The sequence below is a fragment of the Bidens hawaiensis genome, unplaced genomic scaffold, assembly GCF_021521415.1.
Source record: "Bidens hawaiensis isolate Kalapana, Puna unplaced genomic scaffold, B.hawaiensis_p1.1 tig00021345_1, whole genome shotgun sequence".
Classification (NCBI taxonomy): Eukaryota; Viridiplantae; Streptophyta; class Magnoliopsida; order Asterales; family Asteraceae; genus Bidens; species Bidens hawaiensis.
Genome location: NW_027493305.1, coordinates 80,084 through 91,875, shown reverse-complemented (window position 1 = coordinate 91,875; position 11,792 = coordinate 80,084). Strand labels below are relative to the sequence as shown.

Here is an 11,792-nt window from a genome sequence, read left to right as displayed (position 1 = left end):
GGCAAAACCCGCATAAACACAACGTTAAAAATAAGAGAAACCTACACGCAGGTATGATGTAAGTAAAGTTTAGCCATCTTTGTAAGTGCAAGTGACGGTCTTATCCGCACAATCACAAATAAGGAAGCAAAACTTCAAACTATCATCTACCACGTTCAAAGGTTATCCTAAAAAAAAAAAAAAAAAAAAAAAAAAAATACTTAGAAATAAGGATAAGGAAAACCTACACGCAGGTCAGGTATGGTTAAAATTTAGCCATCCTACCAAGTGCAAGTGACGGTTTACCCGCACAATCACGAAGGAGGAAGCGAAACTTTAACCCACTATCAACCACGTTCAAAGGTTAACTTATCCTAAATACTTAGAAATTTCGAGGAAAAATGAGGAAAACCTACACGCAGGTCAGATGACGGTTAAAATTTAGCCATCCTACCAAGTGCAAGTGACGGTTTACCCGCACAATCACGAAGGAGGAAGCGAAACTTTAACCCATCATCAACCACGTTCAACAGGTTAACTTATTCTAAAAAACTTGGAAAATTGCTAACTTAAACTAAGTCATGAGCTTATAAAGCAAGGAATCCAAAGAAGGAAATAACAATCTTATCCGCAAAAAGATTTATATTCCAATGATATATTACAAGAATGGCCGGGTTACTACCCGCCTGAAAGAATAAATCTATACAAGTCTCTTAGCAATGGAAAGGGATCTTCAGGATCAAGCTTCAGGGCCGCTTCCACTTGGACCCGCTCCGTCAGAAGAACGGGGTGGTTCGAGGAACGCTTTAAGGACAGCTAACCCATCATCAGCAGCAGCTACTTCGTCCACCTTTTCCACCACTGGATGCGGGAAGGCGGCGTATTGGTTCAATGCTTGGTCATAAATGGCTTCGGTATCCACATCGAACAAAGGGAAGTTGGAAGGCGGGACGCCTTTCTCAACAAACCCTAGACCCAGCAGGAAGCCGGCCTTTTCCCCATCCTCATGAGAAGCGTTGAGGGCTGCGGTCATAGCATCATCGTAAGAGGTCTCTGAAAAGACCCGACGCACAACCTACAAAGAAAAAATACAAGTATTAAAACCTTTTCTTACAAAAGAAAAGCGAGAAGATAAAGCTAAACATACCTGAGGCAACGCTTCTCGAAGAAGCCATTGGAGGGCAGCTTGAGCTTCGTTATGGGCGCGTTCGGCTTCGCTCTTGTTAAGGTTGGCAAGTAAAACTTCCTTTGCGGCAGCCTCTTCGACGCCCTTAAGCTTCCGCTCGGTGTGGTCAAGCACCCCTCTTTGGTCCAAGATTTCCTGGAGTTTCTTGGCATCCTCCATTGCCAAGGCACCATGAGCGCGTTGGAGAGCCTCTAATTTGGCCTTGAGCTCCTCATTCTCCACACGCAAAGGCTCAGCAATGGCTTCAGCCTTGGCAGCCCTCTCGGTTGCGTTTCGCGCAGTCTCCCTGGCCAGCCGAAGCTGTTCATTCACAGCTTGGGCAGCCTTGGAGCGGGCCTCGATTCTCGCCTGAACTTCAACCTCGAGGGCCTTGAAGGCCTTCTCCTTGTCGGCGGCAGCTGCCGCCAGCTGTTGGTTCTCCTCCCGGAGAGCACGCGCCTCAGATACGTCCTTGGCGTGAGCTGCTTTCAACTTGTCGTTTTCACGACAAAGCAGCTCGACGCGCGGCTGCATCCGGGCTTGGAGAACCCGAAGCTCATTGGTTAGCCTACCCTCCTGGTAGCTAGCCATGGCTTCCCCCAACGCACCATGAGGAGCAGCGTGGCGAGCCCAGTCCACGCACTCCACAGGGGTACGAAGGGTTGTTCCTCGGCGTATGTTCCATCGCGGAACATACACTTCATTGGAATCCGACACTGCAAAAGAAACAAAGGCAGTAAGGAAAAGATGATAAAAAACATAAGGGAAAAAGAAAGGAACCCTACGCACCTGTAGGGTCAATGACAGGCCGATAGCCGCCAAACCCATCACCTGAACCTAAAGGAAATCCATCCAACAGGTCAGGCAGACGGGAAGGGGGCAAAGATCGGCGGGAAGCCCTGCGCGTACCTGATGGTCCGGCCGTAGGTGCCGGTGGCGCGGGCATGGTGGCAGCCGCCGTGGTCGCCGTTGTGGTCGCCGCCGCGGTCGCCGCCTCCTCAGCAGCAGCAGTAACCGCCGGCTCCGTGAAGGATGCTGTAAAAATCGCACTCACGGCCGGCGGTGACGTCATCTCGGCCGGAACAGTTGGCTCAAAGGAACGAGCAACTGGACCAGCGGATGCAGGCGCAGGCGCCTGGGTCGACGCCTCAGGAAGGCTGACCGAGCCTACCGTCATTGGCGGGGAGGTACTCCCCTGGGCTTCACCCCGGAATGCGTCAACATCCACGCCTGCACAAAGAAGAAAGTGAGAAATTTAAGTAATAAATCTGCAAAGACATTATGATTGCACTTACGGGTTCTCTTGACCCTGAACGTACGGACGGGCGGGGAGGAACCCGATGGAGCCGGCCTCTTGGTACCGGTCACCGTCGTCTTCGTTGGTTCCCCGGAGGTAACGGTCGTAGCCTCCGGAACAGTGGTCTTCTCACAACCGGGCTTCCCCGCCACCTCTTCACTATCTGACTCCGAGTCAGATAGAACCACCGGACCAGCCGTGGAGGCCTTCTCCTTCCCTTTCCCGCCGGCAGCAGCTTTCTTCTTCCGCACCAATGGAGGAGCATCTGAGGATTCCTCAGAAGAAGACAGGTCAAGAATTCCAACAGCGGGTACAGCGTTAAGGGGTTGAGGAAAGAATATCGCCTTACCTGGCCGCCGGTGGCTCAGGATCTCGTGGCCCAGCGGATAGACCTCCACAAACCGATCCGCTGTTTGCTCCAGGATGGGCAACTCGCCCTCGTCCAAAGCACGAGTACCCATCCGCGCGGGACCGTCGGCTTCCCGCGGAAACAGAAGCGACTCCAAATCATTTCCCTCTGAAAGAAAAGAAACAGTTAGAAGACAAACTTGTATCAAAAAAAGAAAAACAAGACATACCATAGGGAATAGAGTTCAAACCGTATTCGAGGAGGATGGGAACCAGAGACGCATCTTTCCACACCCGGCTCATCCCTAACATGACCATCCCGGACTCCGCAAACCGGTAAACCGGAGATTGGATCCGGGATATCTTCGAAAACCATTCCGCCTCCTGGTAGTTGGGGGCGTGAAGGCTCGGTATCGCTTGGCCATTTTTAAACTTCATGGCAAGGGGGATGGCGCGGGCAGAAATGTAGAAGAATTCCTGCTTCCACGCGCGAAGACTGCGCTCGGTGTCGCAAATCTTCAGACCCTTAATACGGGTCGTCAGGGTGTACCACCCTTGGATGCACCTCCAGGTATAGAAGGTCATCAGGCGGTCCACATGGGGCTCGATGCCCAAAATCCGGCACACCCACTCAAAATGGCGAATCTTGGCGATCGCCATGGGGTGCAGCTCGGTTAAATGGACACCGTGCCTCTCAAGGACACGGTAAACAAATTTTGTCAATGGGAATCTAAGATTCCCATAGACAAAAAATGCAGCATAAACCCCGATCTTGCCACTGGGGGCATCGTACACGGTCTGGTGGGATTCAGGAAACTCAGGCTCGAGATGATCGAGCATGAACTTCCTGACAACATACCGGTACTGATCGCCGGGCAGAGCACACTGGCACTCACCAGCAGTACCCCTGTCGTCAGCTATAGCTTCAGCATCACGAGAAGACATTTTTGCAGAAAGAAGAGTGATTTCGGGGAAATGCTTGCCTGAAAAAGGGGAGTATTTGCCGGAAATCACTAAGAAGAAGAAGAAGAAGAAGAGTGAAAAGTGTGAATTGCAAATAACCCTCTCCCCCTTTATATAGTAATCGCAATTAATGCGGTGAATTTAATGCGGAGGAGAGAGAAATCAAAGGTGCAATGAAACTATGACACGTGGCAAAAAGCAAGCTGGCAACAGCTGTTGAAAGGACGTGTGCCAGTAATTTCGCGGCCACGCGCCGGAAAAATCATGCCCACGCGCCTGAAAAAGCGACTGGAATGACCATGTTCTGTCACGTCACCATAACTTCCTGCACGTCCTGACACAGTCAGAAGAAACCGTCACACGACGTTTCAGATGTTTGGATTGTTCTTATCCTCACCAACCTTTCGAATTTCAAAATTCAAAATTCAAAAAGATTCAAAAGTAAGCGGGAAAATACCCCTTACCTTGGCAACCAAGTAACCATAAGACGGATGCGGGTACAGTGTTAAGGCAAAACCTTCCACATACCTAGCACCCGCAGGGAATTGAAGCCAAGAATACCCCGGCAACAAAGTAACTATAAGACGGGTGCGGATACAGTGTTAAGGCAAAACCCTTCACGTACCTAGCACCCGCAGGGAATTGACGCCAGGAGTACCTTGAAAGTAAAGTAACCGTAAGACGAGCGCGGGTACAGTGTTAAGGCAAAACCCTTCACATACCTAGCGCTCGGCAGGGAATTGAAACCAGGAAGGATCTTCTGGGCAATGCTTGTGGAAACGGAAATAACATCCCCGCATAGCGGGAACGTCGAGAACTACATTGTTTGAGGCTCCAGGATGGAATTGGTGGTTTAAACATAATTGATCACTATGTTCAAAACCACTAAAACCTCAAGGAGAATCCACACAAGTGAGACTCAACGCTCCTGACTTGCGAGAAGGTTACATACCTACCCGCATCATACCCAAAGATCAAGCAAAAAAATCGGGAATTTTTGCAAGTGACATTAGGAAACCCGCGGGAAGAATCCCCACGGAGAACCTTAAAACTAGAAACCCTTTTCAAAACCCCTTGCTCAAAGTCCAAAAGTTCACCTCACTTTATTAAACATTCATGAGAAGAACATTGGACTGGGGGGACTTGAAGAGGTAGGTCCCAGCAGAGACCAGTTGGTCCCGCAAGACTCACCTTGAACAGGGACGTCTGCGCAAAGGCCATCTGCTCCCGCAGGACCCACCATGCTCATAGGATCTTACGCGCAGTACACAAGCTGAACACGCAGGGAAAAGCCTCCCAATGGTGAAGTACCCCGCCTGTTCCCGCAGTTGCGGATACAAGCCATCAGGAAAGGCTACCCGCAGACAGCAGGGCTACACGCACAAGACACTAGCTACTTCAGTAGTCACATGAAGGAATGAGCAAGGCGGGAACAATCCCGCCTAAATGAGCCAGTCTGATTCTGAAAGATCTTTTGTACCATACCTACCAATGTATGGATAGGACAGACGATCTGACCAGAACAGCCCATGAGCCAATCACAGGGTGACAGCTCATCGACAACAGGGCGAGGAGGAGCACCCTCTAGTACTGTTTGTCACTATTAGCCGCTGCCTACTCACCAACCCTTACTGAGGAGCATGCGCGGCCTACAGTTGGTGGAATAGTGTTACTGTTGGCCGTAACCTATTCACCAACCAGCATGGCCTGCGTACAATCCACAGTAAGTAGGACGTGCATAATCTACAGTTGGTGGAATAGTGCAGCCGACTTTGTTACTGTTGGCCGTAACCTACCCACCAACCAGTATGGCCTGTGCATAGTCCACTGTTGGTTGAACAGGAATACTATTCAGCCGGCTGTACCTTCTAGGAAACCTACCTTCGGCTATAAATACTCCAATATCTTGGAATGGTAAGATCATCTGCTATCCAGTTATCTAGCAATCTCTTAATATACACTTATATTCAGAGCAACCTAGTCTGATTCTCACGCCGGAGGGTGGTCACAAGGAGGAACCCCCCCTTCTCAGTGACGAGCTTACGGTGTTTGTTTTGCAGGTCTCCTGAAGAACAGCCTTCTCAGCTAGACCTCATCCGTGGGAAACATTACTTAACCCCCAGATTATCTATAATCTGTACAGGGTCACTTGGTGTTTCTTCAGTCACTTATCATCATATTCAAAAGCCAAATAAACATAAAAGGTAAACAACTACTTTACACAAATACAAAATCCATAATCCACAATTTTATTAAAACTAGAAATAACACAAACAAACAAACAAACAAACATCTTTATAACAAAGTTAGAAGTTGCTAAATACCATGGTCAAATTACCACAATACCCCTAACCCCAGATCACCATGATATGATAAATGTCTCAAATAGTCAGTCAGTCTATGTTACCTCCAACACCACTTTGGTCATTTCTCCTAGCCTCCACACCACTAGACCCCAAATAATTGTTATCTACACCCCCCCAAAGCTGCTCACTGAGTTGACTCGGCATCCCGCTCGGTGCGGGTCCCACAATCCCGTTGTACCCATTCGACATCATACCCATTAACCCATGTCCACCATTCAAGTACCCTGGATAAACCGGCACCGGACCACCCCACGGAACCCTAGGTGCCATCCCATAACCGCCAACATGATAACCGCCACCGTAAGGATAACCATAACCGCCATAACTCGGGAACAGTCCGTAACTGGGAACAACATCGAACCTAGGCCTATACGGGCCTGCTGGTTGATATCCGCCACTAAAGTTAGAATCCCTAATGCCGCTGCTAACACCGCCACTAACCTCTTTAGGTACCGCCCTTTTGACCTCGACAAGTTTACCACACAACTCATGGAAGCTTTTTTGCATTACTTGTTCAACCGAGTCTTCAGACTCGAACGTGATGAACCCGAACCCGCGTGGCCGGTGGGTCACGTTATCGTGCATCACAACCACGTCGGTTATTCTACCGAATTTTTCAAAGTAGAATTTGAAGTCGTTTTCTATTAAGTTTGCAGATAACCCACCAACAAAAATCTTTTTAGTTTTTACGGTATCGTTGGCTTTAGGACCGTTATTTCTGAAATTACTGTTCTGCCCTTGGTTCTGTTCTTGCGGGTTTTGGTACTGTTCGCTTCTTGGTACCGCCTTTTTCACTTCAACCTGTAAAACACAGTTAAATGTGTGGTTTTAATCATGACGAAAAAGAAAATAAATGCGAGTTGAGTTGTTAATTAGTTCTAGGAGTGCAAGTGAGTCAAGCGGCCCATGAGCTATTCAAGATCGGCTCGCTAAAAGCTCAAATCTAGCCAACATTCAACGAGCTCGAGCCAAAAGTTGAGTTTGTTTAAAAAACTAGCCCCACCTGCTCTTTGAGTTCGAGCTAGCTCGCGAGCCTAAACAGAGCCTATTATTTTTATATATTTTTTTTCAATGTACGCATATAATAATTATTACTGTTTATAAATAAGGATAAAATAACAAAATAATAAATATAGTCTGTCATATAAAATTTTTAAAAATAAATAATAAACTAGCCCGAGCTCGAGCTCGAGCTTGAAAATGCTACTCACAAACTGAGCTCGAGTTTAGGCAAGCTCGGCTCAGCTCAGCTTAGCTCGTTTACCGCCCTAATTAGTTCATAACTTCATATTATAATTGATGGTGAGGTTTGACTATTTTGGTCAAGACAAATCTCAACTACAGAACATAACAATTTCAACAAATTCACATATCATCAAAGTAGATGGCAATTACAACCCATTAACTTATGAATGGGTCGATTCGGGCTTTTTTCTCTGGGTCAAATGGACCAAGTCAAAAAGAATAGATTAAAAGGAATCGAGTCGAAAGCCCCACGGAGTATTTTTAAGACATTGGCCTTTCAAATCAATTTATTCAGAAAAAAATTACATAACTATCGTCTATCGAAACAATATATAATTTATGGTTTTATAATTCGCACACTAATAATTTATAAAAAGAAAAGGAGTTTAAAAGGGATGGAAGTATTTCAATTCAACCTCACCCAACCCGTAAAAAAATACGGCTTGACCCATTACTCGACACACTCATTATGCCAAATTAATATTTTCAAGGTTTACCTTAGGTATCAAAGAGCGAGCGAGGGCAGGGCCGGCTATAAGGGAGGGCCGGGTGGTCGACGGATCCCGGCCCGACTCCCCGATAGGCCCGGATTTAAAATAAAATAAAATTATATATATATATTTTTATGAAAAACAATATGTATATATAATGTTTAAACCTAATGACATAATACCCGCTTGGTTTAGTGGCAAAAGAGTATAACTTTCAACCAAAAGGTTGTGGGTTCTAACCTCACTTCACACATTTTAACCTTATTTTTATAAAAAAATGTTTCTTTACACAACCAAATCATACGGCCCAAAAAATTAAAGCTCATTTCAAACTTAAAATTTTTGTAAACCCAACGAGATACCCCTTTCTATTAAGGCCCAAAAATTTTTTTGCCTTCGGCCCAAAAAATTTTAACCATTCTCGGAGCCGGGCCTGAGCGAGGGTGACCAACTATTGTCATCTCTTCACATATATATGAGAAATAATGACAAAGATTTTCAATTTTGACCATGCAATTTAAAAAGTTTCTTAGAATTTTCAATTTCTGTTGTCAAAAAAATAATCTTTCTTGTAAAATGGCAAGAAAAACACTTAAGTTTTGTAAAAGTGATTTTGGACCAAAAAATAAAAAGGAAAAATATTTACCACTTTACCTAATTTGTTCCAAATCACTCAATCAATTGTTTTCTTTTCTTGACTCATAATAAAACAATTAGGTTACAACAAAAAAGAAAGTTAAGTCCCCATGATGAATGTTACCCAAAAAAAGCAAGTTTAAGTCAAGAAAATCCAACTAAAAAAGAAGTCAAATTCAACCTACTTTTGTAATTTCAAGTTTAAAATGCAAAATCAGGTCACATTTTTTATTTATTGCTCAAAAAGGGACCAAAGATTTCCACAATATGACCTTTTGACTTTTTCACAGCACAATTAGTAACTCCAAAAATATTTTCTTGAATTCTCGATGCATTCACCAACATCTTGCTCGAGCCGAAAAAATATACTATAAAGGAGTGTATGGATGTGCTTTCAATCCAATTTATTGCAGTTTGAAGAGTCCTAATTATTTCTTGTCAAAAATAAAAACAAGATTTAACTTTAAAAGCAACTAATATCATAATCAAAGTTTTGTGAGCCTGCAAACTATATCTAGCTTTTATCACCCAAAATATCTCTTTATTTAGCAATCATTGTCATTTCGTTAACAAACCGAAAGCCCAAAAACCGCGTATATTTAACTTTAAAAAAAACTAATATAACACTCAAAAAACAATTTTCGAACCAAAAGTCCAAAAGCCGCCAAAATTTAAACGTTAAAATAATTAATGACGTCGAAAGGTCAAACGAACGTAAATTACATGCTATATCTAGCTTTAATCACCGAAATATTCTATTTATGTAGCGACCATCTTCAATTCTTTATCAAACCGAAAGTCTAAAAACCGCGCGTATTTACGTTTAACTTCAAAAAGAACTAATGTAACTCTCAATAGTAATAATAGTAAAAGAACAAAACTATATCAAGCTCTAAATACCATATTATTGAGTTCTTTACGTCGTAACAATCATTTTCGAACCGGAAGTTCAAAAACCGCTAATACAACACTCGAAAAGCCAAACAATTGTAGATTTACCAAACTATATCAACCTTTAATCATCATTAAACCAAAACTCCCAAAACAACCTAAAGGTAACTAAATAAACAGCTAATACATAACAATTAAAAGTCAAACAAAAACCATAAACAACTTTATGAAAGCAAGCAAAGAAAACGAACCGTTCTGCCAAGAATCGTATGAGCGTCCGCAAGAACTCTATCAAGAGCGGATGCGTCCGAAAACGAAACGAAAGCGAACCCGCGAGGTCTACTGGTGGCTCGGTCTTTAGCAATCACTGAACCCACAACGGTTCCATAGTTACTGAAATGGTCTCTTAAGATATCTTCTGTTGTCTCCCGTGAAATCCCACCCACAAACACCTTACTATGATCACAATCATCCATTCTTAACCTTATATAAACCGAAAAACACCACCCTTTTCTTGATTTTAATGAAGATTCAAAATAAACTACCAATTGGGTTTGTTTATTAACAATAATAACAAAAACCCATTTCTTGTTTTTCATAAAATTTCATGGGAAACCAAAAAAAATTGATTTTGGGCAAATACATTAAAAATTGTTTGGTAAAATTTGATTTTTTTTACCAAACAAGACAATTTCAACAACACCCAGATGGAAATTGTATGAAAAACAAGTGCTTTTGAACAAAAGAAAGAAAGAAATGTACCCCTTTAATGGGTTTTTTTAGGGTTTCAAGAAATTGTTGTGAGCATTGGCATTTTGAGAAGCGAATTGCAAAACCCTTGTTTTTGATTTGTGAAAGGAAACCCAAATTGGGTTGAATTGAATTCTAGGGTTTGAAATTGAAATGGAAAGAAAGTGAGTTGGGGGGTGTGAGAGTGGAGATGGGGCTCCTTGACTTTGACTGTGGATCTTGTCAAGTTTCCCAAAGAGTTGTTTGGATTAGGTTTTTTGGTCAACTAGTACTAGGAATCCTAACTACATATCATTATCACTATTGTATTGATATTATATTTCTCTAATTAATTAGCCTCTCTCTAATACAAAAGTTAGTTGATTTTTAATGTTAATTTAGTAATGCTAAATTTGAAACAATATGATGATAGGAATATTATGAAACAATATAACTTTTTTAAACGTCAATATCGAAGCAAGTCGGCTGGTTTGAGATTCAAAAGGTCATGATTTCAACGACCTGCTCTATTGATATTTATATGTGTCTTTTTATTTCCGAATGAGAGTTTGTGTTTATGTTTTATAATCTCGAATGTATATGATTTAATATTTTTTTTTGCCACTCATTCCATCGTTTGTTTATTTATTACTATGATCCTATATTCGTAATATATTTGTCTGGTGTAGATAAGTCGCTATAATTTTTTTTTGTCTTATTCTAATATAGTATATGTCCTTTTACTTGTATATTGTTACATTATCAAACGTGTTTTATAGAGAAGGTGGCATTTACTTTATGGTGCTCAAGTTTTAATGTGTGGTTTTTCATTTAAAGATAGAAAAATGAATATTTAACATTGAATATTTGACTGCAACTGTGAATAGGAGCTGCTATTTCTTCACCAACAAATCTAATATCACACTACTTATATGGTACAAACTAGAAACATGCTTAACAGTTTTTTAATTTAGATTGAAACGTCGTTTGGTCTTGTTGGCGGCCTTGATGTAAGCCCTATAATCAAACGGTTATCCCATGAAACTAGAATGGGCGCGTGATTATTAAAATTTGTTAGAGTTGATTTTGACAGGTATGACGCCAGCCCTTGTGTTGAAACAACAGCGATAAGTTCACATCAAAAGGTTGTCACAACTCAACAACTGTTTAGGCATTCCTCATACAACAATTTGAAATTACTTACAACAAGAAAACGTTCATACATCCATTAAATGTAAAACATTGCGATCTATACGTGAAACCAACAAACGTGAGATTCAAGTTAGCACATTTTGAGAAAATACTAATGGTTTAATCCGTAAAGTTATGGATTTAATTGTTTATACGATTAGTGGATACCGTTACCGTAGATCATATAGATTAAGAACCGCTTGATCCACTAAGGTAGGTGTAGTCGTTATGGTGAGCATAACATGAGAATAAGTACCATCATCTCCCAGTATACCAAACCATGTGCAAATTGTGTGACATACCCCTTGACCCTTGAGCACATTCGATTGTTCCCGTATGAAGACGTCAAACAACATGTCAGTGCGTTTTTCCACGTTGCACGTGGCAGGAGTAATGATACATAGGAGGAAAAACAGGTCTAGGAGAGTCATCAAACCCACCTCGTGCCTTTCATATATGGAGTGGCGATGACCCTGTGTAAATAGCATGGC

At 42.7% G+C, this 11,792-nt stretch overlaps 1 protein-coding gene across 1 annotated transcript; it reads right to left on the bottom strand.

Moving 5' to 3' along the window:
- Window positions 1-5,965: 5,965 nt before the first annotated feature.
- LOC143563216 (RNA-binding protein 1-like) lies at window positions 5,966-9,911 on the bottom strand. The gene is made up of 2 exons (XM_077050810.1): window positions 9,633-9,911; window positions 5,966-6,919 (listed from the first exon to the last, which is right to left on the bottom strand). The coding sequence occupies exons 1-2, from the start codon at window positions 9,855-9,857 to the stop codon at window positions 6,146-6,148; spliced, it is 999 nt and encodes a 332-aa protein (XP_076906925.1). The 5' UTR covers window positions 9,858-9,911; the 3' UTR covers window positions 5,966-6,145.
- Window positions 9,912-11,792: the final 1,881 nt, after the last annotated feature.